This window comes from Hypanus sabinus, chromosome 7 (assembly GCF_030144855.1).
Source record: "Hypanus sabinus isolate sHypSab1 chromosome 7, sHypSab1.hap1, whole genome shotgun sequence".
NCBI classification, from domain to species: Eukaryota; Metazoa; Chordata; class Chondrichthyes; order Myliobatiformes; family Dasyatidae; genus Hypanus; species Hypanus sabinus.
The window spans coordinates 18,734,769-18,762,647 of record NC_082712.1 but is presented as its reverse complement, the minus strand read 5'-3'; the positions used below and the strand labels follow the sequence as shown (position 1 = coordinate 18,762,647).

Here is a 27,879-nt window from a genome sequence, read left to right as displayed (position 1 = left end):
TCTTTAAGCATTTCAAAATTGAACAGTGTTCCTTCTTTCATTATGTTGCAAAGAACTGATATTCCTTTAGCTGTCCAGTCCTTAAATCTAGCATCCAGTTTATTCGGCGTAAAATATGTGTCATATGCAGACTATTTAAGAATTACAATATCTCCCTCTAGTTTATATTCTTTTATAGTAGTTTTCCATATTTTAAGAGTCCATTTCACCCATGGATTATCAATAGTATTTATGTAACTTTGTAGGTTGTTATCAGCCAAAATTGCCTGTATGGGGATGGAAGGTATCTTCTTCTCAATGAGCGTCATATGATGGGTTGTACCAGCATATCACAGCTCTCATCTGTGCTGCAAAATAATAATCTCGAAGAGAAGGTAGGCCCTATCACCCCTTTTTCCTTTGCTAATTGCAAAGTTTTGAGACGAACTCTAGGTCTTTTACCTTGCCATATATATCTTGATAACATTTTGTGCCATTCATTGAATTGATTTTGGATAATCTCTATTGGTAGGGTCTGAAAGAGATATAATAGTCTGGGCAATATATTCATTTTAATGGATTCAATAATTGAACTGAGACTAAAGAAAGGAATTAGATTCCATCTTGTTATGCCTTTCTTAATTTTTTATATATAAAGTTACAGAGAAAGGTTGAGCACATTAGATTTTTATTCTTTGGAGCATAGAAGGTTGAGGGGGGACTTGATAGAGGTATTTAAAATTATGAGGGAGTAGATAGAGTTGACGTGGATAGGCTTTTATCATTGAGAGTAGGGGAGATCCAAACAGGAGGACACGATTTGAGAGTTAGGGGGCAAAAGTTTAGGGGTAACACAAGGGGGAACTTCTTCACTCAGAGAGTGGTAGCTGTGTGGAATGAGCTTCCAGTAGAAGTGGTAGAGGCAGGTTCAATATTGTCATTTAAAGTAAAATTGGATAGGTATATGGATAGGAAAGGACTGGAGGGTTATGGGCTGAGTGCAGTTCAGTGGGACTAGGTGAGAGTAAGTGTTCGGCACGGACTAGAAGGGCTGAGATGGCCTGTTTCTGTGCTGTAGTTGTTATATGGTTATATAGGCAAATAATTGCATTCTGATAATTTTGCCAAATCTTTTGGCATGATGATGCCCAAACATTTGAAAGGCCCTATTTGCTATACTAAGGGATATCTACTTTCAATTTCTCTTGATGTGTTATAGTTATATGAAAGTAATTGGATTTTATCTATATTGATCTTGTATTCTGATAATTGACCATATTGTTCAAAGGATTGCATCAATTTAGGTAAAGAGGATTTTGGTTGCCTGAGATAGATCAAAATATCATCCGCGTAACAAGACAATTTATGCTCTGTTCCTTTAATAGTAATTCCCCTAATATCTTCATTTTGTCTGATGTATTGAGCTAGTGGTTCCAGATATAATGCGAAGAGTAGCAGTGACCATGCACAACCCTGTCTCAAGTCCCTTTCTAGGGTAAAACTATTTGATAAATATCCATTGATTTTAATCCTAGCTGTGGGATTGTCATATAGTGCCTGTATAGTTTTAATAATTGTGCAATGTAAAACTCTGTAATGAAAATTCCAATTAATCAAACCAAAAGCCTCTTCAGCGTCCACACTTATCGCTATTGCTTTAATTTTATTTTTTTGTATATGATCCATAATGTGTAGTATCCTTCATATATTAGTTTATGTTTGGCGTTGTTGTATAAAACCTGTCTGATCGTTATGTATCAGTGTGGGTAGAAGCTCTTCTAGTCGCTTGGCCATGATGGAGATAAATAATCTATAATCTATAAGAACAGATATTGGTCTAAATGATCCACATTCCATTTTATCCTTGCCTTTTTTCGGTATAGCTGAGATTATTGCCTCCTTCCAGCTGGGTGGCTTTTGCGCCTTTTTTTTAAGAGCCCAGTTCAGTGTGGGGAGTAAAACAGGAATGAACTCATTTTTAAATTCTTTATACCACTGTGGTATAACCATCTGATCCTAGTGACTTACTGAATTTAAGCCTACTAATTGTAGATTTAATTCAGCTTCTATTATGTCAGCAGTCATCTTTCTATTTTGTTCTTCGTTTAAAGTGGCTAAGATCAAGTGTAGTATCCTTTGGGACACGCGACGATTGGAAGGCAGAGAAGGTTTTGCGCTGGCGCAGGGGTGTATCCTAATGCTGATTGGCTCCCAATCAAACACCCCTTTCCAGCAATAACGACAGCGGTGAATAGGATGTCGAGATTCATCCCCAGCAGCTACGTAACAGAGGACTCTCCGATCTACGGGCTGTTCCCAGGGACACACACAGAAACCAACATCCGGTGCTGCTGGCAGATCATCAACTTGGTGAAAGATGCTCTTTGGTCAGCCCGAAACTTGATGGTTTACCAGCACATGAAGATGTCGGTGGGAGAATGCTGCCGAATGGCACATTCTCGGCTGCAGGATTACGTGCTGAGGGACACACTGAAACTTGGTGCAGCCATTGCAAGAGCCTGGTGGGGAAGGACTACAGTTTAGGGTTCTTCTCCCGAGGGAGTTGAGGGGTAAGGGGGTTGGGTGTATACCAGTCAACAAGGGTATGTAAATATGAAATAACAGAGTGTCACATGGGTGGCAAAAAGTGTGGAAATGTAAAGACCGTAATGGAAACATTTGTAAAGGATTGAGAGTCATTGAATGGTTTATTGTATATAATTTATTTTTGAATAAAGTATATTTTGTTTAATAAAAAAAGATAGGAAGGTGAATGTGCTGTCTTTACGACAGTTATTTAGTTTATAATATTTTCGCTTAGTAATTCATTCAATAGTATTTTCTAGTTAGAATTAGAAGTGTTTAAAGTATATTCATTGCATGTAAAATATATCGGCATGCGATGACGTCACATCCGGTTTCGCCGCGTCTTGTGGGAAAATACCGGTTTGAAATTAGCGCGAGGGTGGGGGCTCACCACGAGGCACACCTGAGCAGAAGTTGTTTTGCAGGCATGAGAAATCACAGTGAGTGCAACGCTGTAAGTTAATAGATAATCGATATATTGAACTAAGATGTTAATGCCGATCCTGTTAGAAGTAACGACGGTAGATAATGTTTATGCTTTCGTTAGTTAAAGAGTCGCGGATAGTTTGCATGGAAGTGTATTTAAAGTAGTCAATGGAGCAGGTAAACTCTCCCTGTATACTGCACCTTAGTGTAATGTAGTTATAGTCACCTTTGCAAGTATTTACACTTGAAATGTGATATTAAGGAAGGAACAAATACTGTATCAATCTTGTATTGTTTTATCAACAGTTTTCACCATATGTTAATGTGAAGAGTGAACAGTAAATGGTTAATCTTACTGCGATCTGGTTCTTATTAACTGGTTTATCTCGACGTTAAATTCGGCGTTTGTGACACGCGAAGGAGAACGTTACAGTGAATTTGCCACTGGAAATTGTCCCTAGTGTGTGGGTGGGTGAGTGAGTTATCGTATCTGGGTGATGCTGAGACTGTAGGATTGGTGCAAACAATTGGTGTAGCCTGTTTTGATGGGCTGAAGGGTAGGTGTTTTCACTGAAAGAAGTTTCTACAGAGGGCAGACCAAGAAATTCAGAATAAGGGCCAGCCATTTAGAATTCTGGGTTTCAGCACTTAAGTTACAGAGAAAGGTTGAACAGGTTAGGTCTTAATTCTTTGGAGAGTAGAAGGTTGAGGGGGGATTTGATCGAGGTATTTAAAGTTATGAGGGGGATAGATAGAGTTGACGTGGATAGGCTTTTTCCATTGAGAGTAGAGGAGATTCAAACAAGAGGACATGAGCTGAGAGTTAGGGGGCAAAAGTTTATGGGTAACACGAAAGGGAATTTCTTTACTTAGAGAGTGGTAGCTGTGTGGAATGAGCTTCCAGTAGAAGTGGTAGAGGTAGGTTCGATATTGTCATTTAAAGTAAAATTGGATGGATTTAAAATGGACAGGAAAGGTATGGAGGGTTAAGGGCTGAGTGCAGGTCAGTGGGACTAGGTGAGAGTAAGCGTTCGGCACGGACTAGAAGGGCCTAGATGGCCTGTTTCTGTGCTGTAATTGTTATATGGTTAAATAACAAATCAGACAATCATGGAGCAGCAACTCAATGCACAAAAGCATACAGGCATAGTCAAGAGGTTTAGTTATTGTTCAGACCAAACATCAGAATGGGGAAGAAATGTGACCTGAGTGACTCTGATGGCGGATTAATTGTTGCTGCCTGACAGAATGGTTTCAGCTGATCTCCAGGAATTTTTACACAAAGGAATCTCTGGAGTTTACAGAGAATGGTGAGAAAACCAAAACATCCAGTGAGCAGCAGTTGTGTGAGCAAAAACACCTTGTTAATGGGAGAAGTCAGAGGAGAGTGGCCAGACCGGTTTGCCTGACAGGAAGGCAAAAGCAAACTCGAACAACAACAGTGGTGTGCAGAACAGCAGCTCTGTAAGGACAATATGCCAAACCTTGAAGTGGCTGGGCTACTGCAGCAGAAGACCATGAGCTTACAGAAGTGCACTCAGTGGCCACTTTATTAGGTACAGTGATCACTTTGTGTAATTTCATAGTGTGGAATGCTTAATAACTGTCAAAGTGCTGATCTCAAACAGTGAGGAGCTTCTTCCTGTGCTCAGGCAGTAACACAACATTTCAAAATCTTTCGTATTCATGAGGTACCACTTGGAGTTTCGAAATGACCACACGTATATATTAATGTTATCAACTGGTACCCTGTTTCATATGGTTTCTGTTGCACATTCAAAGAGCCGAAATCTTCACTAAATATACGAAGTATTCTTCACACGGCAATATTGATAAAAACGGAGAAAAATACAATTCTTTAATTCACCACAATGCCATTAAGCTGCAGAGCACAGAAGAGATTTATAACGACGTCGCCAAGACTCAAGAGACTGAGTGATGGAGAGAGGTGCTGAGCAGCTGGGATACGTTTTCCATTCGAACATAGGAGAATAAGGGGTGATGATATAAGGTGTATAAATTTATGAATGGGATAGATAGGGTGAATACACACAATATTTTTTTTCCACAGTTGAAGGATCAAGATCTAGAGGGCAAAGGTTTAAGATGAGAGGGGAGAGATTTAAGGGCGCAATTTTTCCCACCCAGAATGTGTTCAGAACATAGATTAAGCTGCCCAGAGGAAGTGGTTAAGGTTCATACATTAATATTTAAAATACACCTGGATAGGTCCACTGAGAGAAAAGTTTAGAGGGATATGAGCCAAGCACAGCCAAATGAGACTAGCTCAGATGTTGGTCACCCATTTGGGTGAAAGGGTCAGCTTCTGGGCAGTATGATTCGGATTATATTTTGAAGCACCCATTATAATAAGCACCAAGTTTGCAACACAAGGTTGAAGCAGATGGAGAAAAAATATGTACTTTTGGCTCTTCACAAAACTCACAATCTGAAGAAAATTCATAAGGTAAAGGTCGAGTTTATAGTCATGCATAATTACACGTATGCCCAGGTGCAATGATAAACTTACTCGCTGCAGGATCCCAGAAACATAGCATGCTATGAGTAACATTAAAAAAAACATAAATTACTAATGATTTTTAGAACAAAAAAAACCCAATACTTTTTAGTTCAAAGTGATCAATGTGGTCATAGAGGTGTATGGTGTATGGTGACTGGGGTTTTACCATGTGGTTCAAGAACAGTATGATTGAAGGATTCTGCATTTACTATCTAAGGAATATTTGAGTACTGTTGTATATATATTGGTTGATTAAGCATTCTTTGTTTAAATAATTCATTACAAGTTATATATATAAAAATGTGAATTGCATATGTTATCTCGTTACCACATGATAGGCACACGCCTCACTTAAAGTAAACCCAAAATTCAGAATCAGGTTTATTATCACCGGCATGTGACGTGAAATTTGTAACTTAGTAGCAGCAGTTCAATGCAATATATAATATAGAAGAAATAAAATAAAATAATAATAATAAATAAATAATTCTATTACAACATACAAAATAGATTAAAAATCGTGCAAAAAAAAAGTGAGTTAGTGTTCCCGGGTTCAATGTCTATTTCGGAATCAGGTGGCAGAGGGGAAGAAGCTGTTTCTGAATCACTGAGTGTGTGCATTCAGGCTTCTGTACCTTCTACCTGATGGTAACAGTGAGAAAAGGGGCATGCCCTGGGTGCTGGAGGTCCTTAATAATGGATGCTGCCTTTCTGAGACACCACTCCTTGAAGATGTCCTGGGTACTTTGTAGGCTCGTGCCCAAGATGGAGCTGACTAGATTTACAACCTTCTGCAGCTTCTTTCGGTCCTGTGTAGTAGCCCCTCCATAGCAGACAGTGATGCAGCCTGTCAGAATACTCTCCACAGTACAACTATAGAAGTTTTTGAGTGTATTAGACTTGTATCCCTGGACTCTCGTATCTTCCTTTGAATTACTTTAAGTTACAAAGCATACAGGAAGTAGCTGTTCTTGAACCTTAAGGGACTTGGGGCTTCTGCACCTTCTACCCAATGGTCACTGCAAGATATTAGCATAGTCATGTTGGTCAGGATCTTGGATAGTGGGTGGGGAGGGGTGTGCCCGTGATGCCTGGGTCAGGGTTCACTCCTCTCTTCAGCTTCTTCTGTTTGTGCGCATTCAAACTGCTGAACCAGACCATGGTGCAGCCAGACAGGAACGTTCAAACGGCCCATGCAAATACTGACGCCACAAAGCAATAGCTTTAAATGGAACTGGCTGTTAAAGTACTAGCTTTACTTCACTAATCTGTTAAAGCTGTTCCAAAATCTGACTCCCAGAATCTCCTGGGGTGACAGCTAAGAGAGAACTGCAGAAAAGACCACATTTTTTAATAAGGGCATCTCAGTATTGTTTTGTATATGCACAGAAATAAATCATAACTAATGACTTGATGTGCAATACAACTCAGTGGTGACTTGCAATACCTGTTGCACTGTCATCCCGTGATTAACCTTCTTCAAGAACAGTAATAATTTTAATGCCACTGGATGCTTATTAAGTAGAGAAACCAGGCCACAGCATAATAATGACATTCATTCATACAATGAAACCATTAAAATTGGTTGCTATTAGCTATAAAATGTCTGCAAATGTAGAAAAGCTGTCAAATTAGCTGTTCTGAAGCGCACCTCAAGCCAGCGCCAGGATCCAATTAGACTCTGAAATGTGGAGTTTGTGGCATAAATATATGCAATCTAATGCACAATTCTGACAGGGTAGTGCATAATGCAGCTTAAATGGGAGATGAAACCGCCTCTGATAGTGGCTGAATTAGGAGCGCTGTCTTAAAGGTGAAGACGTTACAGATTTTGCAGTTGTTCAGGTGTGCCACATTCTTGCAAAGGCGGCTTTAAAAATAACACAGAAAGACTCATTCTAATTACTAAGTAGCCCGGTATTTGAAATGGCGACAGGTACAGCTCTACAGTTTTAGGGGTCACCAGTCCATCCCACAGCACCCTTACTCTGAAATAAGAAAAAGCTCCAGAACTTAGAACAGCTCCTGCAGAGAGGCAATGTACTGGACAAGTAGCCATATGATTGGTCTTATAATGGCTGCTAGGTACTTTAAATTTTTTATAATTAAATAAATCTGGATTTGCTTTCAGAGTGGGCGCAGAGGGGATTTACCAGGATGTTGCCTGGATTAGCGGGCATGTCTTGTGAGGAAACCTGAGTGGGCTGGGGCTTTTCTCCTCAGAGAGGAGGAGGATGAGAGGCAATTTGAAGATGATGTGAGACACAGATAAAGCGGACAGCCATCCCCAGGGCGTAAATGGCTAATACAAGGGGGCATAATTTTAAGGTGATTGGAAGAAAGCATGGGTGGTGGGGGGGGGATGCTGGAGGTAAGCTCTTTACACAGTGAGTAGTGGGTTCATGGAAAGCTCTGCCAGGGGTGGTGGTAGAGACAAATACATTAGGGACATTTAAGAAACTATTGTAAAATGTTAGTGTTTGTGCTTGTCGAATGTCTTCACCACCATTGCGACCTTGGATGTACATGAACTGACTGCAGGAGCTTAGACTATGACTGGGAATACAATATGGTGACCACGGGAAACAACATAACCGCAAGATTGCAAAACTCTGGTAATACCACCATCAGAACATGAAGTCAGGGATGGGATCTGAGAAGAATTGTGACTAGAGATGACAGGCCGTGGTTTGGTGGTTTGAGCTGGTGTTACTGTATTGACCCACTTTACTGCAGCACTTCGATCAGTGGAGTAGAGCGGTCGAAAGCTTGGGAATAGTTTCTCGGGGTTTCACTGACGTAGCTGGTCATGAATGGCACCATGGATTGAGTGGGAGCTGTGTGGCAGTAAGAGGGGCCCGTGTAAACCTAGTAAGTGTTTTAATGCTTGCTGTTCTGTCCAAATGAATGAAGTTTTGTAGTTCTAAGTAGATAATTGGAGTTTGTGTCTTTCTGGCTTACAGAGCTGAATCTACGAACCTTTCAGTGTTGGGTAACAAGAAGTCTTGGAGACGCACATGGAAGATAGAAAAGTGGAGGGCTACGTAGCAGGGAAGGGTTAGATTGATCTTAGATTAGGTTAATAGATTAGCAAAATATCATGGGCCGAGGAGCTTGTACTGTGCTGTAGTGATCTATGTTCTATAAATCCATCCTACAGAATGGTATCCACGGAACTAGTGCATTGCTGTAAAAACCCATCTGTCTATTAGTATCATTCAGGTTAGGAAATCTTCCCTCTTTATTTGGTTTCATCTGTACGGTACTTCAAATCCACAGCTGCGGAGGCTCTTAGTTATCTCTACTGGGGAAATTTGGAATCAGCAATTAATGCTGGTACTGGTGGAACACAGAACAGTACAGCATAGGAAAAGGCTGATCGACCCATAACGTCTGTGCTGAATACAGCAAAATAATAGGGAACAAGAAACACAATCTCATTCAATGGAGCGAAGTTCAGAAAATGAACTCAGAGAAATGTACTTTTGAACTGTTCCTCGATTTGTGAGGTGATCCTTCTTGGTTGATCGATCTGCTGACAAGTCTTCTCAGACTGTTTTAACAGACATAACTACCCAGTTTTGGGAGAGGTGATATTGGTTTCTCCATTTCCCTTTCCAAAGGCCAATTTAAGTCTGGATGCTTCCATGGTTCTATAGGTGCAGGTCTGTGGGACTAGGCAGAAAAATGGTTCGGCACAGCCAAGAAGGGTTCTGTGCTGTAACATTCTATGGTCCTATGCTTCTTTTTCTACTATTCTTCAATATAGTGGTGGGGAAACTTCTCCATTCTGTGGCTGACGTTCACAGCTTTGGACAAAAATTGGGAATGACAAATTTGGGAACTGCACTTGCTGCAGGCCAAACGGGGCATCAAAGGTAACCACTCTATGGCTGAAGTTTAAATGCACCATCAAATTACCCAAAAAATAGTCACATCCTCTAGAAGTGGTGCTGTAATACTTGCTTTATTCAAACTTCCATAAAGTGCTGCTTTGGCCACAGCTGGAATATCGTGTGTAGTTCTGGTCACACCCCAGGAAGGATCTCATTGCACTCAATGGGGATTGCATTATCAGGTTACTGCCTGGGTTGAAGCATATCAGTTGTAAGAATAGACTGGAGATGTTTTCCCTGGAATGGCTGAGGGGTGACTTGATAGGGATATGAAAATAGTGAGGGGAATAGATAGACTAGATAGAAGCCTTTTCTCCCTTGGTGGGGAGTAGACTTGAAACACGAGGGAATAGGATTAATGTGGGAGGTAGGATATTTAGAGAGGATCAAAGTATTTTATTTTTTCCCCAAAGGGAGATTTGGAAGGTGGATACACATAAGTCTGCAGAATCTGGATCAACAAACAAACTGGTCAAACAGAATCTTTGGGGGAGAGGAATTGTCAGTGGTTCAAGTTGAATGATGCTGCCTGAGGTGGAGACTTTCACAGTATGTCAAAAATATCCAAACAAAACCATTTGAATCCTCAAGGCCTGGAAAGCTGCTGAGTAACAGCTGGTACATGGGATTAGTGTACACTCATTGGCCACTTTATTAGCTACCTCCTGTACATAATGAGAGGCTACTGAGTGCATGTTCACGGTCTTCTGCTGCTGTAGCCCATCCACTTCAAGGTTTCATATGTTGTGCATTCAGAGATGCTCTTCTGCACAGCACTGTTGTAACACATGGTTATTTGAGTTATTGTTGCATTTCTGTCAGCTTAAACCACTCTGGCCATTTTCCTCTGACATTAGCAAGGTCTATTCACCCACAGAACTGCTGCTCACTAGATGTTTTAATGATTTTCACACTGTTCTCTTTAAACTCTAGAAACTGTCATGCAAGAAAATACCAGGAGATCAGCAGTTTCAGAGATACTCAAACCACCCCCTCCGGCACCAACAAACATTCCACAAAGTCACTTAGATCATCTTCCTCATTCTGATATTTGGTCTGAACAACAACTGAACCCCTTGAACATGCTTGCATGTATTTATGCATTGAGTTGCTGCCACATGATTGGCTGATTAGATTAACAAACAGGGGTACCTAATAAAGTGGCCACTGAGTGTAGCTAAGTGTAATGGTTGGCCCGGATACTATGAGCTGAAGGTTATAAATGCAGTATGACTCCATTACTTATTCAGATTAGATTTAGTCCTATTCCTTATGTAGCCTAGAATCAAAACTGTTGTTGAAAGACAAGAGAATATAATGGGCACTGGTTGCCACAAGCGTCTGTAAAAGAAGTCACCTTCCACACAGGTCCTGCAGGGCAAGGCCGAGGAAGCTGCCTGTTGTGGAGTGCTGCCCTGGGAAGCGACCTCTATGACACTCCCGCACACCTAATAAATGCATTGAACAACACCATTACTCTCCAGCGCCGGTGCTGCCTCCTAAATGTCACAATGAAGGAGAACCGAAAGAATGATTCTTTAAGGCTCATTTAAATCGCTCTTTGAGCACCGCAGGGAGCAGACTGACGAGCATGAAGCAATTGCATTAGTCTTTGCCTCGCCATGTCATCTGAGCATTGACTACTGTGCACCGGACTGTGTCACCAGCTGGGCTAGTTCCTCTTTGATGTATTTAAGTTATCTCTTATTAAAATTCTTATTCACTTTGTGCCATGGTGCCTTTTTATTTACTTAGTGGAACATGAAGGTTTTTTAAAAATTCTTGGTCTAGTTGCCATAGATACCTACATTGTGATGTCATGTGCGATGTCACTGGATCAATGATCCAAGGGCCTGAACTAATGATCCACAGACACGAGTTCAATTCCCACCATGGTGACTAGGAATTTAAAATACAATGAATTAAATAAGCTGGAATTAATAAAATATTAAGAGCAATGGGAAAAATAATTTGATTGATTATTTAAGATTAACCAGTTCACTTGTGATTCTTTGTAATATATCACCTTTGCTCGACTCATGACAATATAGTTAATTCTGAATTACTCTCTGAACTGAAGGCGTGGGAATGGGAATGCATCATTTCAACCCTCCGAACTGCTCAACGAGATCAAAGCAGGTTCAGTCGTGGCCTCAGAGCTGCACCTCTGTCTTCCCAGCAACACACACAAAATTCTGGAGGAACTCAGCAGGTCAGGCAGCATCTGCAGACGGAAATGAACCGTCGAATAAACAGTCTTCAACTTCCTCTTCTCTGAATGCATCCTATCTATTCTCTGCAACCCATACACAATGCTGAAAGAACTCAGGATTGTATGAAGGGTCTCAGCCCGAATCATCTACTGCATATTCCTCTCCATAGATACAAACCACTCAGTACAACCCCTATCATGTGACCAGTCCTGGGTCCTACACATAGGTAAATATTAATATAATAGGTAAATATTGTCTTTACTTTCTTAGAACGTGGAGATCTTCCAACAACCAGGCATTCTTTCTTTCTTTCTTTCTTTCTTTTTTTTTCTATAGGGCAGTTAGGGGGGAGGGGTTAAGGGGAGGGGGTAAGGGTTATATATATTGTTTTTTTCATACTTTGTAACCATTTAAAAATGCAATAAAAAAAGTTTAAAAAAAAAGTTTAAAAAAAAGAAGGTTAAGGAAATTTGGTATGTCACTGAACCCTTCAAGAAAGTCCTGCAAATTTATTGCTGAATGTACCCTGACTGGTTACATCATGATTTGGTAGAGTATTTCGAAGGTGTGGTATGTGGCCATGTTGGAGCACCATGTTATTATATCTCTGGGTGTTCGGGAGATTCGTACACAATTCTGCCACCATCTGTAAGGAGTTCGTATGTTCTCCCCAGAGCCATGAGAGCTTCCTCCAGCTGCTCTGGTTTCCTTCCACAGTTGAATGATGTACTGGTTAGTAGGTTAATTGATCATTGTAAATTGTCCTCGATTAGGCTAGTGTTAAAGTAGGTGGTCACTGGCCTGCTCTGCATTGTATCTCAAAATAAATAAATAAGTACATTTCTATGGACATCCCTGTTGAAAGTGTCCTGGCTGGTTGCAACATAGTCCAGTTTGGCAATTTGAAGGTGTGGGCTGTAGCCATGATGTCTTGGGCAGACTCCACTACTCTTTACACCTGAACCAACCTTCATAACTCTAATCACTACCTCAGTATAGCAACACTATGACCACTTCAATCGCCTTGCAGTACAATGGACTTTGGGATTCTTTTATCAATTAGTCTTTCAGTAGGCACTGAAAACCCACAGCAACACACACACAAAATGCTGAAGGAACTCAGCAGGCCAGGCAGCATCTGTGGAGGTGAACAAACAGTTGACAGTTTGGGCCGAGACCCTTCATACAATCCCGAGTTCTTCCGTGATTTTATGTGGGTTGAAGGGAATCAGTATACTGCATTCTGAGAAGAGGAAGTTGAAGAGTGTTTGTTTGACTGTTTATTTCCCTCCATAGATGCTGCCTGACCTTTCGAGTTTCTCCAGAATTTTGTGTGAGTTGCTGGGAATACAGAGGTGCTGCTCTGAGGCCGCGACTGAACCTGCTTTAATCTCACTCAGCAGCTGAGAGGGGTGAAATGACACATTCCCATTCCCATTTTTGCTACAATATGTGGGTTATTACCAAAGAAAAGATGGCTGGAATCGCTCAGCACTTTTTTACAAGGGTGTTTATTCAGTTCATCGAAAAATCAAGCTTTAAAAAACAGCAAAAATCGCAAAAAAACAAAACCTGCCAATATTTATAAAAAGATATCTAACAGAAAACACCACAACAGCTCCATATTTTGTCCAGTGTGAACTTCTAACAGCCCTGAACTCTCTCTCTCCTCTGAGAGCAACCACCCATTCTCTTAGGTGGCAAGACAGACCAACTTTAGTTGCCCATAAAGTTACCTTAAGACTACACATGAATCAGAATATGATACACCCCAGAATGTAGTTAAAATCATATTACAAAATAAAGTATCTACCTTATCTACAGCATACAAACAATATATAAATGATCTGGATGATGGGGTGGTAAATTGGATTAGTAAGTATGCCGATGATACTAAGGTAGGAGGTGTTGTGGATAATGAGGTGGATTTTCAAAGCTTGCAGGGAGATTTATGCCGGTTAGAAGAATGGGCTGAACGTTGGCAGATGGAGTTTAATGCTGAGAAGTGTGAGGTTCCACATTTTGGCAGGAATAATCCAAATAGAACATACAGAGTAAATGGTAGGGCATTGAGGAATGCAGAGGAACAGAGAGATCTAGGAATAACTGTGCATAGTTCCCTGAAAGTGGAGTCTCATGTAGATAGGGTGGTGAAGAGGGCTTTTGGAACGCTGGCCTTTATAAATCAAAGCATTGAGTACAGAAGTTGGGATGTAATGCTAAAGTTGTACAAGGCATTGGTAAGGCCAAATTTGGAATATTGTGTGCAGTTCTGGTCACCGAATTATAGGAAAGATATCAATAAATTAGAGAGAGTGCAGAGACGATTTACTAGGATGTTACCTGGGTTTCAGCAATTAAGTTACAGAGAAAGGTTGAACAAGTTAGGTCTCTATTCATTGGAGTGTAGAAGGTTGAGGGGGGATTTGATCGAGGTATTTAAAATTTTGAGAGGGATAGATAGAGTTGACGTGAACAGGCTGTTTCCATTGAGAGTAGGGGAGATTCAAACTAGAGGACATGATTTGAGAGTTAGGGGGCAGAAGTTTAAGGGAAACACGAGGGGGTATTTCTTTACTCAAAGAGTGATAGCTGTGTGGAATGAGCTTCCTGTAGAAGTAGTAGAGGCCAGTTCAGTTGTGTCATTTAAGGTAAAATTGGATAGGTATATGGACAGGAAAGGAGTGGAGGGTTATGGGCTGAGTGCGGGTAGGTGGGACTAGGTGAGATTAAGGGTTCGCACGGACTAGGAGGGCCAAGATGGCCTGTTTCCGTGCTGTGATTGTTATATATACACACTTACACAGCCCCAATAGTAAGAAATGGGATATTCCACTGTGCATGTCGGGAAAGCACCATAAAGCCAGCACTTTGGGAATCATTATAAGAATATATTGGGAAAGACATTGAAGTTGGCACATTCAGTATAATGATGGGGGTGGGTGGGGAGGGGTGTGTGTGTGTGTGTGTGTGTGTGTGTGCGCGCGCGTGCGCGCACACGCGTGCACTTAAATAAGAATGTGTATGTGGACAATGTTTACAGAGCACTCTGCATTACTCTAGTTTTAGGTTCAAATCACCTGTTTTGTTTCATTCAAAATCCTGACATAGAAATAAGTTTTCTTTCCTTTCCTTCAATCTTGCTGGGACTAATTCCTGGAATTCTTTACCTTAAAAGCACCGTGAGAGTAACTTCACCAAATAGAGTGCAACAGTTCAAAATAAAAGTACACTATGCCATAAATCACAAACAAGAGAGAATCTGCAGATGCTGGAAATCCAAGCAACACACACAAAATGCTGGACCCTAACCCTAATCCTGACCAGGTCCTGCCAAAAGGTCTCAGCCCAAAACATTGACTGTTCTTTTTCCATAGATGCTGCCTGTCCTGCTGAGTTCCTCCAGCATTTTATGTGTGTTACTATGTGATGAATACTCACTTCCATGGCCCTGGGTGTTGTTGGAATTCAGAAATCTTTTATAGATCTGAAATTATCTGTGTGTGTTCAATGAATGCTGAAAACTATATGTCTACATTTAAGTGTGTATAATTAAAAAAAAACTGTTTAAACTACTTCTTTAGCTGGAAGAATCTCTTGCCTGGTAGGGAAGTGGGGATACACCTCTCAAGCATTGGGTATTGGCAGCTGGACCTCACCACAAAGACTAGACAGGGAAGTTAACTGGACTTTGAGGAGTAGGTGGATATACTCTAACCTCGCTATGATGAGGGCACTCTTAGATACCTATATCCGATAAGACTTAAAATCTTTTGAGCTTTGGGTTTTGGAAAGAGTGAACTCAATACCATCACAACTACCTTAACAGCAACTGTGGATCACCAATAAGTGCTGGCATTGCTAACAATAAATACTCTCATCACCAGCTGAGATCAGTGGGAGGAAAAGAAGTAAAAATTGACATTTGAATAAGGATTAAACATTAAACCTTCTTAGCAATATCTAGAGATGCATTAATTAAATATTAAGCAGCAACATGGGTTTAATTAGGATTTTCAAATTAATTATAAATTAATGTCATTTAAAGTCAAAACCTTGAGGGTGAAACTTGTTGTCAGAATCTTCAATTACTCTTTCTGTTGCTTAATAAACAGATTTTTTTGCAATTCCATCATGTAAGGCATTCTTTAATAGATATTGGGAAGGTGACCTGTGAAAGATTAAAGCATAGCCAGAGGTTGTGTGTTGTCCTATTTCGCTTTTAATATTTGTTTTGTGAACTGCTCTAATTAACACTTCAGCATTCTGTGGATAGTTTGTTCTACCATGGGAGGACATTTGCAGGGCAGTAAGTCTAATTTGTTTACACATGAACAAGTAATACTGCTCTGCAGAGCACCCATGGCTTCCCTTGGCTTCCTATAAATGGCTAAGATTAAGATACCTTCAAGCAATATTTTTGATCTATCACCAGTATAAAGTTTAGATCTCTTACTTCCAGACAACAACAAAAAAAAGATGCTGGAACAGTGAGAAATAAGCTGGAAGCACTCAGCGGGTCAGGAAGCTTCATAGAAGGGGATTGAGTAGGTCAAAGGTCCTTCTGATCGAGGCTCTTCAACCTGAGATGTTAGCTTGGTTTCCCTTCTGCAGATGTTGCCTGACTGCGGAGTATTTGGTGTGTGATCACCAGAACACAAGAAAATAGCAGGACTAGGCTCCATATAGACACAAGAGGTTCTGGAGATGAGGGGACTTTTGAGCAACTCACACAAAATGCTGGATGAATTCAACATGTCAGGCAATGCCTACAGAGGGAATACACATCAGGACTAGGTGCCTGGCCTCTCAGGTCAGTCCGCTCCACCGTTCAGTATAATCACAGCTGACCCTTGCTGGTATCAATCGTGCCAATCCCCAGTACCCTCAATTTCTCAAATATCTATCTCCACTACAAACATCTCAAAGTTCAAGAAGTACAAAGTACATTAATTATCAAAATACATATATATTATTCACATTGAGATTCAGCTCCTAACAGGAAGCCAGGAAACAAAACTCAAAAGAACCCATAAAAAAGACCATCACACACCCAATGTGCAGAAAAACACATCATGGAAACAATAAATGCAAGCAAAGAATGTTCAGAACTGAAGTCGACAGAGAGCCAATCCCCACATCCTTAGTTCTCTCATAATCTGGACACTAGAAGCAGTAGGGGTTGAGAATTTTAGAGTTTCGCTAGTCTCAAGAGATGTTAAAACACCCAAGTTTTAAATTACTCCTATCTTGTAGCCAGGTCCCCTTGTTTGTGACTCACCCACATATTCTGGCGATTAACCCTGCATATTCAACATTCCCCTGGGCAAGATCATCAAAACTATTGCAGTGGACGTGTTGGTGCTGTTAGGACAGCAAGGAAGGAAACGATGGAACTGTCCCTCGTTGCCGATGCCCTGTGGACGAGAGACTGAAGAAATCTCATTGAAGATTTTGCACTCAATTATGTCTTTTACAAATGAGAATTTTCCTCAGCCACACATGAGATTTGATTGCATTATCCACCAGGTCAGAAAACCAGCTCCAGGAAATCCATTGCTCAGACTAAGTTAATTAACTGGAAAATTGAAGTAGCATCGGGGCGATTGAGTGGTGCACTTTACATGGTGGCATCAAGCTTCCTCCCAAATGAGGAACATGGCTCTTTTGATGCTTATACTTGTGCAGCAGCTTAGCAATTTGCCTTGGGCACTCCAGGTTCCAATGGATTGATGTTGTGAATTCAAATCGAGCTACCTTACACTGAGGTTGGACTGCACCTCCATCGTGCACGCTGAATCTTATTTGATGTCCAACTAGGCAATATCCTGTGGCCGTAGAGACCTACAGCACATAAACAGGTTCTTTGGCCCATCTAGGCCATGTTGAACTGTCATTCTATCTAGTCCCATTGACGAGCACACCTGGACCATAGCCCTCCATACCCATCCCATTCATGTACCTATCCAAACTTAAATGTTGAAATCCGGAAATCTTAACTTCCGATTTCCAGTTCTAATTTTGGAATTCCTCCTTTGCCTTCGCCCTTCCTACTTCAGCCTTGCGACCATTTGAGATATTTGTGCTTGTCTCATTGTGGCTTCCTGGTAACCCCAACTACTGTCGCTTTACTCTTGCCTTGCACAACTGTGTCCCAAACTCTGCTTTCCAACTCTCTGACCATGTTCTCACCCATACTCGCAGCTCCCTCTGGTACTCTTCCTCCTTCCCTTGCTCACCTAGTCTACTTCCATCAGGTCCCTTCTTCTTCAGCATTTTCCCTTTTCCATCCATCTCCTCCCAGCTTCTTACTTCATCTCCCCTCTCCCAGCCATCCATCTCGCTCCTCAGCTGGCTTCACCAACCAGCTTGTACTCCTTTCTCTCCCTCCACTTTGTTATTCTGGTATCTTTCCCACCTCCTTTTTGGTCATATTGAAGATTTTCAGTCTGAAACGTTGTGTTTATTCCCTTCCATAGATCCTGCTGAGTTCCTCCAGCATGTTGTGTGTGTTGCTTTGGTATGTCTTTCCTAATCACTTCTTCCCTTTCCTCTACTTCAGACACACCAGTTAGAAAACATTTCACACCACTCATGAACCAGTAGTTTGGCAAAGCTTCTGTAAATCACCTTCGAGTTTGTTTCAGCATCTACAGTACTGTGCACAAGTCTTGGGCACATACACATAGCTAGGGCACCTAAGAATTTTGCACATTACTGTTGTAATTTTATGTACTGCACTGTACAGCTGTCACACACAAAAAACAAATTTCCTGACATATGTGAGTGATGATAAACTAGATTTTGATATGGGTCTCTATTGTGGACAGAAAGTAGGAAGGGGGCAGGGAGAGGGTTGGTTGGGAAAAAGGGAAGGGAGAGGGACAAGAGCTGGAAGCACCAGAGAGAAATTCTGTAATAATCAATAAACCAACTGTTTGGATTCAACTGACCTTGCTTGGTGCCACAGGGCAGGGTGTGTCTGCACCCGCACCCCACCTTTGCCAACCTTTCTCCTGCCGGATTTACAAACTTGCTCTCCACTTCATATTGACAAGTACAACAAGTCTGTGCAAAAGTCTCAGTCACTCTTGTGATACACAAGTAAGGAGAACTGATCTTCCATCACCTTGAATGGATAGCCCAAAGCAAAGGTATTTCTGGCTCATCTGTGTTCTTTCCTTTCAGATGAGTCATTTAAATTTGCCTGTGAGACTGAAGGTCTCTGTAAGATACAATAATTGAGGATGTAACAAGTACATAGGAACAAGAAAATGTACCAGAAGTTCTAGTAACACATTTTTATCTCATAACCCACATAAGTAGAAAGATTTATCAGTACAGGATTCAGAATTCTATTTGGACCTCTCAGCTTCTGCTGCTGAGAGAGCAAGTGCCAGAGATCCACTGTACATTAAGTAAAGAAATGCCCCATCTCAAACTTTATGCATTAAACAGAAAATTTAAACAGGCAGATTGGCACATTATAAATTGTTAATTGCAGGACTCAAGGTCCACAGGCAAATCTTTGCCAAAGTATCACCAAGCTTCCAAATTATCATAGCATTAGCAATGATTCAGATGCTTGAAAAACATTCACAAGTATGTTCTCAATGTCTCAACTTGTCTTACACCTTACTTTTTCTCTATATTAATTCTGCCATTGATGCTTGCAAGCCCAGCTGCAAAAGGAGGAGAGTTGGGCATTGGGATAGCAACATAATCTGTAAAAAACCCAGAGCTGCAGAAATGCCTGCAGCAGCTCCAAAGACCTCATCCCCCGGTAGAGGAAGGATCTTTGATGGGCTATACCTGGGGATAACTTGAAAGACTGGCCCAGGACAGAGGACTCTGGTGAACTGCTGTCAGCAGCCTATTCTCCAGTATGGGTGAGGGGCTTACTAATGGCTGATGTTCCTCTATATTATTTAAATTAAATGAACACTCTTGTCATTCAAACTCAAATGCCAAGGGCGAACCACAGCAAAATAAATGCAAAAGAGTAGTTTTCACTTTCAGTGAGACCTTGTATAAAAGGGGAAATGGATGAACTAATAGAATCTAGAAACCATAGGAGGGTGAAATCATTTTGTCCCAAAGCAACCACTACTTAAGGTACAATGCTAACAACTCCTTTCATTCTCATAGTGTGAAGCAAGACACAATTACACAGGTCACTAGTCTAGAGCTCCCACCCATTTCTCCTCACCTGTATTAATTTCCAAGATGGGCCCTAAATCATCTTTTCTGTGACCCCTGACTGAATCCAAGATTGCTTTCACTGCTCCTGTCTCTAGTTCCCTCCCATTTAGAATCATGCTGCCTGCATGTGTACCATTTCTGAAGAGGGTTTTAGCTTTTCTTTGTCTCTTCTTCTTCTTCCTTTCCGAGAAAAGGCCATCGATCTGTAGCGTTAACTCTGTTTCTCTCTCTGCAGATACTGGCTGCAATGTTGATTATTTCCATTATTTTTTTGAAACCTCTGACTTTCAGCTCCATTTGTCTATCCTTTTCTTACGTTCACTGCTTCTCAGATATGTTTTCAGTCCTTCAGACTGGTTGTAACACGAACTGAACCCTCATTCCCCGAGGTCCAGAGTGGTCACAATATTAATCCCTCAGCATCACCTCACACTCCCAGTCCCTGTGGTCACAATATTAATCCCTCAGCATCACCTCACACTCCCAGTCCCTGTGGTCACAATATTAATCCCTCAGCATCACCTAACACTCCCAGTCCCTGCAGCACGGTTTATGCTCGGAGCTGAAAGGAGAGACAACAAAGTTGAATTACTCAGTAACCTCCCCTGAGAAGCCACTACTCAGGCAATTCTAAGCCGCTATTACAGTAAATTACACAGAAATAGACCATGATGAAGCACTGAAACAACCACAAAGCAACAGTGGCCAGGGATACTGGTTGCTATGGCATTCTTCAGTAAAGTTGGACACTGCATCCCAAAGTTTGACTAATGTGACCTGTATTTGCCCTTGACTGTGCCAATAAAAATCCCCAGCAGGTATAATAGTTATGCCGCATTTGGAGCGAACAGCAAATTACATCAAGGTAGCATTACCCATTACTTGAATAAGTTCTTCAGAAAACAGTGGTAGAAATTCATCTTCTGCTGAATGCTTAAAAAAAAACTTGCTCTGATAATATACAAGCCAAATTTTGTCACGGAATTCCATTCTCTTCAAGTCAGTAGATTTAAGAAGCAACATTCAATGTCCACATTAAAACATGGAGGGAATTTTTCCATTCTTGGTATCCTTGAAGGCAACATACATAAAAACACAGCACACATTGCAAGGAGAAGTTCAGCAGACCAAGAATATACCACAAAGTGGACCACAGCAAGTCCTGCAGAAAATCAGGACAATGCCACTTGGTCTCACTTACCCCTGTCGCTGAAATCGTCCACCAGAATGATTTCTGCCACCAGCTGGTCCGGTGAGCGGTTGACCACACTGTGCACTGTCCGCAGGAGTGATGACCATCCCTCGTTGTGGAATGGGATGATGATGCTGGTGTTTGGCAGTTTCTCCAAGTACAATTTCTGCTTGCAGCTGGGAAGAGATAGAAAAAGCTGGCTGAGTTTCAATATTCAGTATTGCTTTATTATTGTCACATTTACCAAGATATAGTGAAAGGGTTTAGCTCGCCTGCCAACCCGGCAGATCACGCCATATGTAATTACACCTAAGTAATAAAAGGAAAAGAGAAGGCACAATATAGTGTTACAGAGAAAGTGTGGTACCGGCAGACAATCAGGTGCATGGGCCATAACAACATAGACTGGGAGATCAAGAGTCCATCTCCAGTAAATGATAGGTTCATTCAAGAATCTGCTAATACAGGGAAAGAGACTTCCCTTGAGCCTCATGGCACATTAACTCAAACTATTTAGAGCATAGAACATTATAGTGTGGGCCCTTCTGTCCACCATGTTGTGCCAACATTAAGTCTACTCTAAGATGAATCTATCCCTTCCCTTCGACAAAACCCTCTATTTTTCTATCATCCTATCTAAGATGAGTTTTTGAAAAGCTATCTAAGAGTATATTAAATACTGCAAGCTTATCTGTCTCTATCATCACTCCCAAAAAAATCTGACATGTTGTCTCTCCAATTTTTACAGATGTGCCAAAGAAAGCATCCTCCCTGGATGCTTCACAGCTGAGAATATTAATTGCTTAAGACTGCAAGAATTTGCAGATATACCTCATGAACTAATACAGTGGCCACCGAGTGTATGTTCATGGTCTTCTGCTGCTGTAGCCCATTCACTTCAAGGTTTGACATGTTGTGCATTCAGTGATGCTCTTCTGTATACCACTGGCACAATTAGAGGTTGGCCGGTATGACGTTGAGGGCATCACTGAGTCGTGGCTGAAAGAAGGCCATAGTTGGGAGTTTAACATCAAAGGATATACTTTGGATCAAAAGGACAGGCAGGAAGGCATAGGCAGTGGTGTGACTCTGTTGATAAGAGATGGAATTACATCTTTAGGAAGAGGTGACATAGAATCAGACAATTTTGAATCTTTGTGGGTGGAGTAAAGAAACTGCAAGGGTAAAAAAAACATTAAGGATTTCATATATAGGCCTCCAAATAGTAGCCAAGATGTGGGGTTGAGATTGCAAAGGGATCTGGAAAGCGCCTGTAATAAGGGTAATGACACAATTGTAATGCTGACTTCAATATGTAGGGTGATTGGGACAATCAAGTTGGTGTGGGATCGCAAGAGAGGGTACTTGTTGAATGCCCACAAGATGGGTTTTAAGAGCAGCTTGTGCTTGAGCCTACTTGGGGAAAGGCTGTCTTAGACTGGGTGTTGTGTAATAAGCCAGATTTTATTAGGGAGTTTAACATAAAGGAACCCTGAGGAAGCAGTGATCATAATATGATTGAATTCATTCTGCAATTTGAGAGGGAGAAGCACAAGTCACATGTATCAGCATCACTATGGATAAAGAGAATTACACAGGCATAAGAGAAGAGCTTACCCAGGTAGATTGGAGGGGAATACTGGGGGGATGATGGCAGACCAGAGGTGGCTGAGGTTTCTTTCACTAGTTCATAAGGCACACGATAGATATGTCCAGCAGAAGAAGTTGTTCTCAAATGGCAGGGGTAGGCAACCATGGCTGACAAGGGAAGTTAAGGACTGCATGAAAACCAAGGAAGATGAAATTAATAAGTACTTTGTTTCTGTCTTCACTGTGGAAGACACTAGCTGTATGGCAGAGGTCCATGAGTGTCATGGAGCAGGAATGAGTGCTATTGCTATTACAAAGGAAAAATTGTAAACCAAACTCAAATATCTTAAGGTGGATAAGTCACCTGGACCAAATGGACTATACCCATAGAGTCCTGAAAGCAGTTGCTGAGGAGATAACAGATGTATTGGTCATGATCTTTCAAGAATCACTTGATTCTGGCATTGCTCCGGAGGACTGGAAAATTGTAAATGTTACTCCTCTCTTTAAGAAGAGAGGAAATTATAGGCCAGTTAACCTATCCTCAGTGGTTGGGAAAGTGCTGGAGTCTATTATTAAGGATGAGGTTTCAGGGTATTTGGAGACTTATGATAAAAGTCAAAGTCAGCATAGTTTTGGTAAAGGCAGCTTTTGCCTGATAAATCTGTTAGAATTCTTTGAAGAAGCAACAAGCAGCATAAACAAAAGAGAGGCAGTGGATGTTGTTTATTTAGATCTTCAGAAGGCATTTGATAAGATGTCACACATAAGGATGCTCAACAAGATAAAATCCTATGGCATTACAGGAAATATACTGGCATGGACAGAAGAATGGCAGGAAGTGGAAATAAAGGGGGCCTTTTCGGGTTAGCTGCCAGTGACTAGCGGTGTTCCTCAGGGACTGCTACTTTTCACATTGTTTTTCAATGATTTAGATAGTGGAATTGATTACTTTGAGGCAAAGTTTGTAGATGATACGAAGATAGGTGGAGGGGTAGGCAGTGCTGAGGAAGCAATGTGTTTGAAGCAGGAGTTAGACAAATTGGAAGAATGGGCAAAAAAGTGGCAGATGGAATAGAGTGTTGGGAAATGTATGATAATGCACTTCAGTAAAAGGAACAATAGTGTGGATTATTATCTAAATTGGGAGAAGATTCAAACACCTGAAGTGCACAGGGATTTAGGAGTCCTCATTCAAGACTCCGAGATGGTTAATTCACACGCTGAGTCTCTGGTAAAGAAGGCAAATGCAACGTGGCACTTATTTCAAGGGAAGTAGAATATAAAAACAAGGCAATCATGCTGAAGCTTTATAAGACACTAGTCAGGCTGCACTTGGAGTATTGTCAACTGTCCTGGGCCCCTTATTTCAGAGAGAGTGTGGTATCATTCCGGAGAGTCCGGAGAAGGTTTAGGAGGATGATTCCGGGAATGAAGGGGTTAACATATGAGGTATGTCTGGCAGCTTTGGGCCTGTACTCTCTGGGATTTAGAAGAATGCATAGGGATCCCAATGAATACTACACAATGTTGAAAGGACTAGATAGGGTGGATGTGGAGAGGATGTTTCTTGTAGTTGGGGGTATCCAAAACTAGAGGGCACAGCCTCAACTTTGAGGGGCGACCTTTTAGGACAGGAGTAAGGAGGATCATTTTTTAGCCAAAGAATGGTGAATCTGTGGAATGCTCTGCCACAGACTGCAGTGGAGGCCAAGTCCATGGGTATATTTAAAGTGGAAGTTGATAAATTTGTGATTGGTCAGGGCATCGAGGGATATGGTGAGAGGGCAGGTGTATGGGACATAACCAGCGCATCACCCATGAGTTGGAGAGCTACGAGAGAGGAGGTGGTGCATAGGTCTGGGAGCAAAACTTAAAAGGGGAAAGCTTTGTGGGAACTCGGTTATAACCGGCGCACTAATTGTGAGTTGAAGAGTTACTAGAGAGGAGATGGTGCACAGGTCCGGCAGGGAAGTTTAAAAGGGGAAAGCTTAGTGGGAAATTGGCAATAACTGGAACGCCAGTCATGTGTTGGAGAACAGGGAATGTTCAAGCATAAAAGAAAGACACTGCCCAGTGGAGCGATCACCAACAGAGTAATCTGAGTCAGAGTAGTAGGGCTTTGGCATATTTAGTCTTCGGTAAAGTAAGTGGGTAAATTGACTTCATTTTTTCCTTGCATTTTTTGAAAAATAGAGATCATGTCTGTAGGGTTAGTGCTTTGCTCCGGGTGTCAGAAGTGGGAGCCCTGGGAATCTTCCAGTATTTAGAATCATTAGAAATTGATGACATTGGATCAGAAGGTGGAGAGTCTCCATGGGTAAAAGGATCCTAATGGCAGTTGTATACAGGCTTCCAAACAGCAGCTGGGAAGTGGATTACAAATTACAGCAGGAGCTAGAAAAGGTGTGTCAAAGTGAAGGTAATCGTTGAGGATTTTAAAATGAAAGTGGATTGGGAAAACCAAGCCTGTATTAGAGCTCAAGAGAGAGAATTTGGAGAATGTCTAAAGATGGCTGTTTAAAACAGCTTGTTGTTGAGCCCACTAGGGGATTGGTTGTGCTGGATTGGGTGTTGTGCAATGATCTGGAGATGATACGAGAGCTTAAGGTTAAGGAACCCCTAGGGAACAGTGATCACAATATGTTCAAGTTCATTTTGAAATTTGAGAAGGAGAAACTAAATTTCAATGTGTTGGTATTTCAGTAGAATAAAGAAATTACAATGGCATGAGAGGGGAACTGGCCAAAGTTGACTGGAAAGGGACATTAGCAGGAAGGACAGCAGAGCAGCAATGACTGGAGTTTCTGCAAAAAAAGGAGGGAAATTGCAAGACAAATATATTCCAAATAAGAAGAAATTTTCTAATGGAAGAAGGTCATGACCGTGAATGACAAGTGAAGTCAGAGCCAAAGTAAAACCAAAAGAGAGGACATACAAGGAAGCCAAAGCTAGTGGGAAGATAGAGGATTGGGAATCTTTTATAAACTTGCAGAAGGAAACTAAGGAGGTCATTAGGAAGGAATAGAAGAATTATGAAAGGAAGCTGGTGACTAATACCAAAGAAGATACTAAAAGCTTTTTTAAGTATATAAAGGGTAAAAGAGAATTGAGGGTAGATATAGGACCAATACAAAATGATACTGGAGATATTATAATGAGAGATGCAGAGATGGCAGAGGGACCAAAAGCGTATTTAGCATCAGTCTTCACAGTGGAAGACATCAGCAGTATACCGGACATTCAAGAGTGTCAGGGAAGTGAAGAATGTGCAGTGAAAATTACTACTAAGAAGGTGCTCAGGAAGCTTAATGATCTGAGGGTGTTACACTATTTAAGAAGGGTGGGAGGCAGCAGAAAGGAAACTATCGACCTATTAGCCTGACATCAGTAGTTGGGAAGTTGTTGGAATCGATTGTTAGGGATGGGATTATGGAGTACCTGGAGGCACATGACAGGATAGGCCAAAGCCAGACTGGTTTCCTGAAAGGAAAATCATGCCTGACTAATCTGCAATTTTTTTGAGTAAATCACAAGCAGGGTAGACAAAGGAGATGCAGTAGATGTGGTGTACTTGGATTTTCAGAAGGCCTTTGACAAGGTCCTGCATATGAGTCTGTTTAGCAAGATAAGAGCCCATGGAATTACAGGGAAGTTACTAGCATGGGTGGAGTAGTGGCTGATCGGCAGAAAATAATGAGTGGGAATAAAGGGATCCTATTCTAGCTGGCTGCCGGTTACCAGTGGAGTTCCAATGGGGTTGGTGTTGGGACCGCTGCTTTTTACAATGTATGTCAATGATTTGGACTATGGGATTAATGGATTTGTGGCTAAATTTGCCAATGATATAAAGATAGGTGGAGGAGCAGGTAGGTTGAGGAAACAGTGAGCCTGCAGAGAGTCTTAGATAGTTTGGGGAATGGGCAAAGAAGTGGCAAATGAAATACAATGTTGGAAAGTGTATGGTCCTGCACTTTGGCGGAAGAAATAAACAGGCAGACTATTATTTAGATGGGAAGAGAATTCAAAATGCAGAGATGCAAAGGGACTTGAAAGTCCTTGTGTAGGATACACTAAAAGTTAACCTCCAGGTTGAGTTGGTGGTGCAGAAGGCAAATGCAATGTTGGCATTATTTTCTAGAGGTATAGAATATAAGAGCAGGGATGTTATGTTGAGGCTCTATAAGGCATTCATGAGACCACACTTGGAATATTGTGTGCAGATTTGGGCTCCTTATTTTAGAAAGGATATACTGACATGGGAGAGGGCTCAGAGAATATTCGTGTGAATGATTCCAGGAATGAAAGGGTTATCATATAAGTAATGTCTGGCAGCTCTTGGGCTGTATTGCCTGGAGTTCAGGAGAATGAGGAGGATCTCATAGAAACATTCTGAATGTAAAAAGGCCTGAACAGATTAGATATGGCAAAGTTATTTCCCATGGCAGGGGAGCCTAGAACAAGAGGGAATGACTTCAGGATGGGAGGACATCCATTGAGGACAGAGATGAGGAGAAATTACTTTAGTCAGAGTGTGGCAAGTCTGTGGAATTTGTTGCCACGAGCAACTGTGGAGTCCGAGGTATTGGGTGCTTTTAAGGCAGAGATAGATTGGTTCTTGATTAGCCATGGTATCAAAGGTTATAGGGAGAAAGCAGGAGAGTGGGGATGACTGGAAGAATTGGATCAACCCATGATTGAATGGCAGAGCAGACTCGATGGGCTGAATGGCTTAGTTCTACTCCTCTCTCTTATGGTTTTAACAGGTGGTTATTTCAGTCTCAGTCACCTTCTTTTCCATTCAAAACAGTCTGGCATTGTCCCTTGAGTTCTCCCATTAACAAGGCATTTCGGCCACAGAACTGCCACTCACTGCATTTTTTTCTGTTTATTGCACCATTGTCTAGAGACTGTTGTGCATGTAATTACAGGAAATTAGAAGTTTCTGTGATATTCAAGCCACCCCTTCTGGCACCAATAGTCATTCCATGGTCAAAGTAATTTTGTCCTATGAAATCATTGTTGTAAATGATGCTTTTTGTTATGTTTGTACTGACCAAAATAAATTAATTTCATTCATTCAAAAGTCACTAAGATCATATTTCTTCCCCATTCTGATGTTTGCTCTGAACAACAACTGAATCTCCTGACCATGTCTGCATGCTTCTATGCATTGACTTGCTGCCACACGATTGGCTGATTAAATATTTGCATTAACAACCAGAATTACAGATGTGCCACATGAAGTTGTCACTGTGTGTATATCAAAGGCAG

General features: G+C 41.3%; 1 protein-coding gene across 1 annotated transcript in view; it reads right to left on the bottom strand.

Moving 5' to 3' along the window:
- Window positions 1–27,879, bottom strand: part of galntl6 (polypeptide N-acetylgalactosaminyltransferase like 6) — a 784,854-nt gene that overhangs the window by 597,716 nt on the left and 159,259 nt on the right. The window contains exon 4 of the mRNA XM_059974280.1: window positions 21,025–21,191. Within this exon, the coding sequence (XP_059830263.1) occupies window positions 21,025–21,191 (167 nt within the window). The remainder of the gene's footprint in view (window positions 1–21,024; window positions 21,192–27,879) is intronic.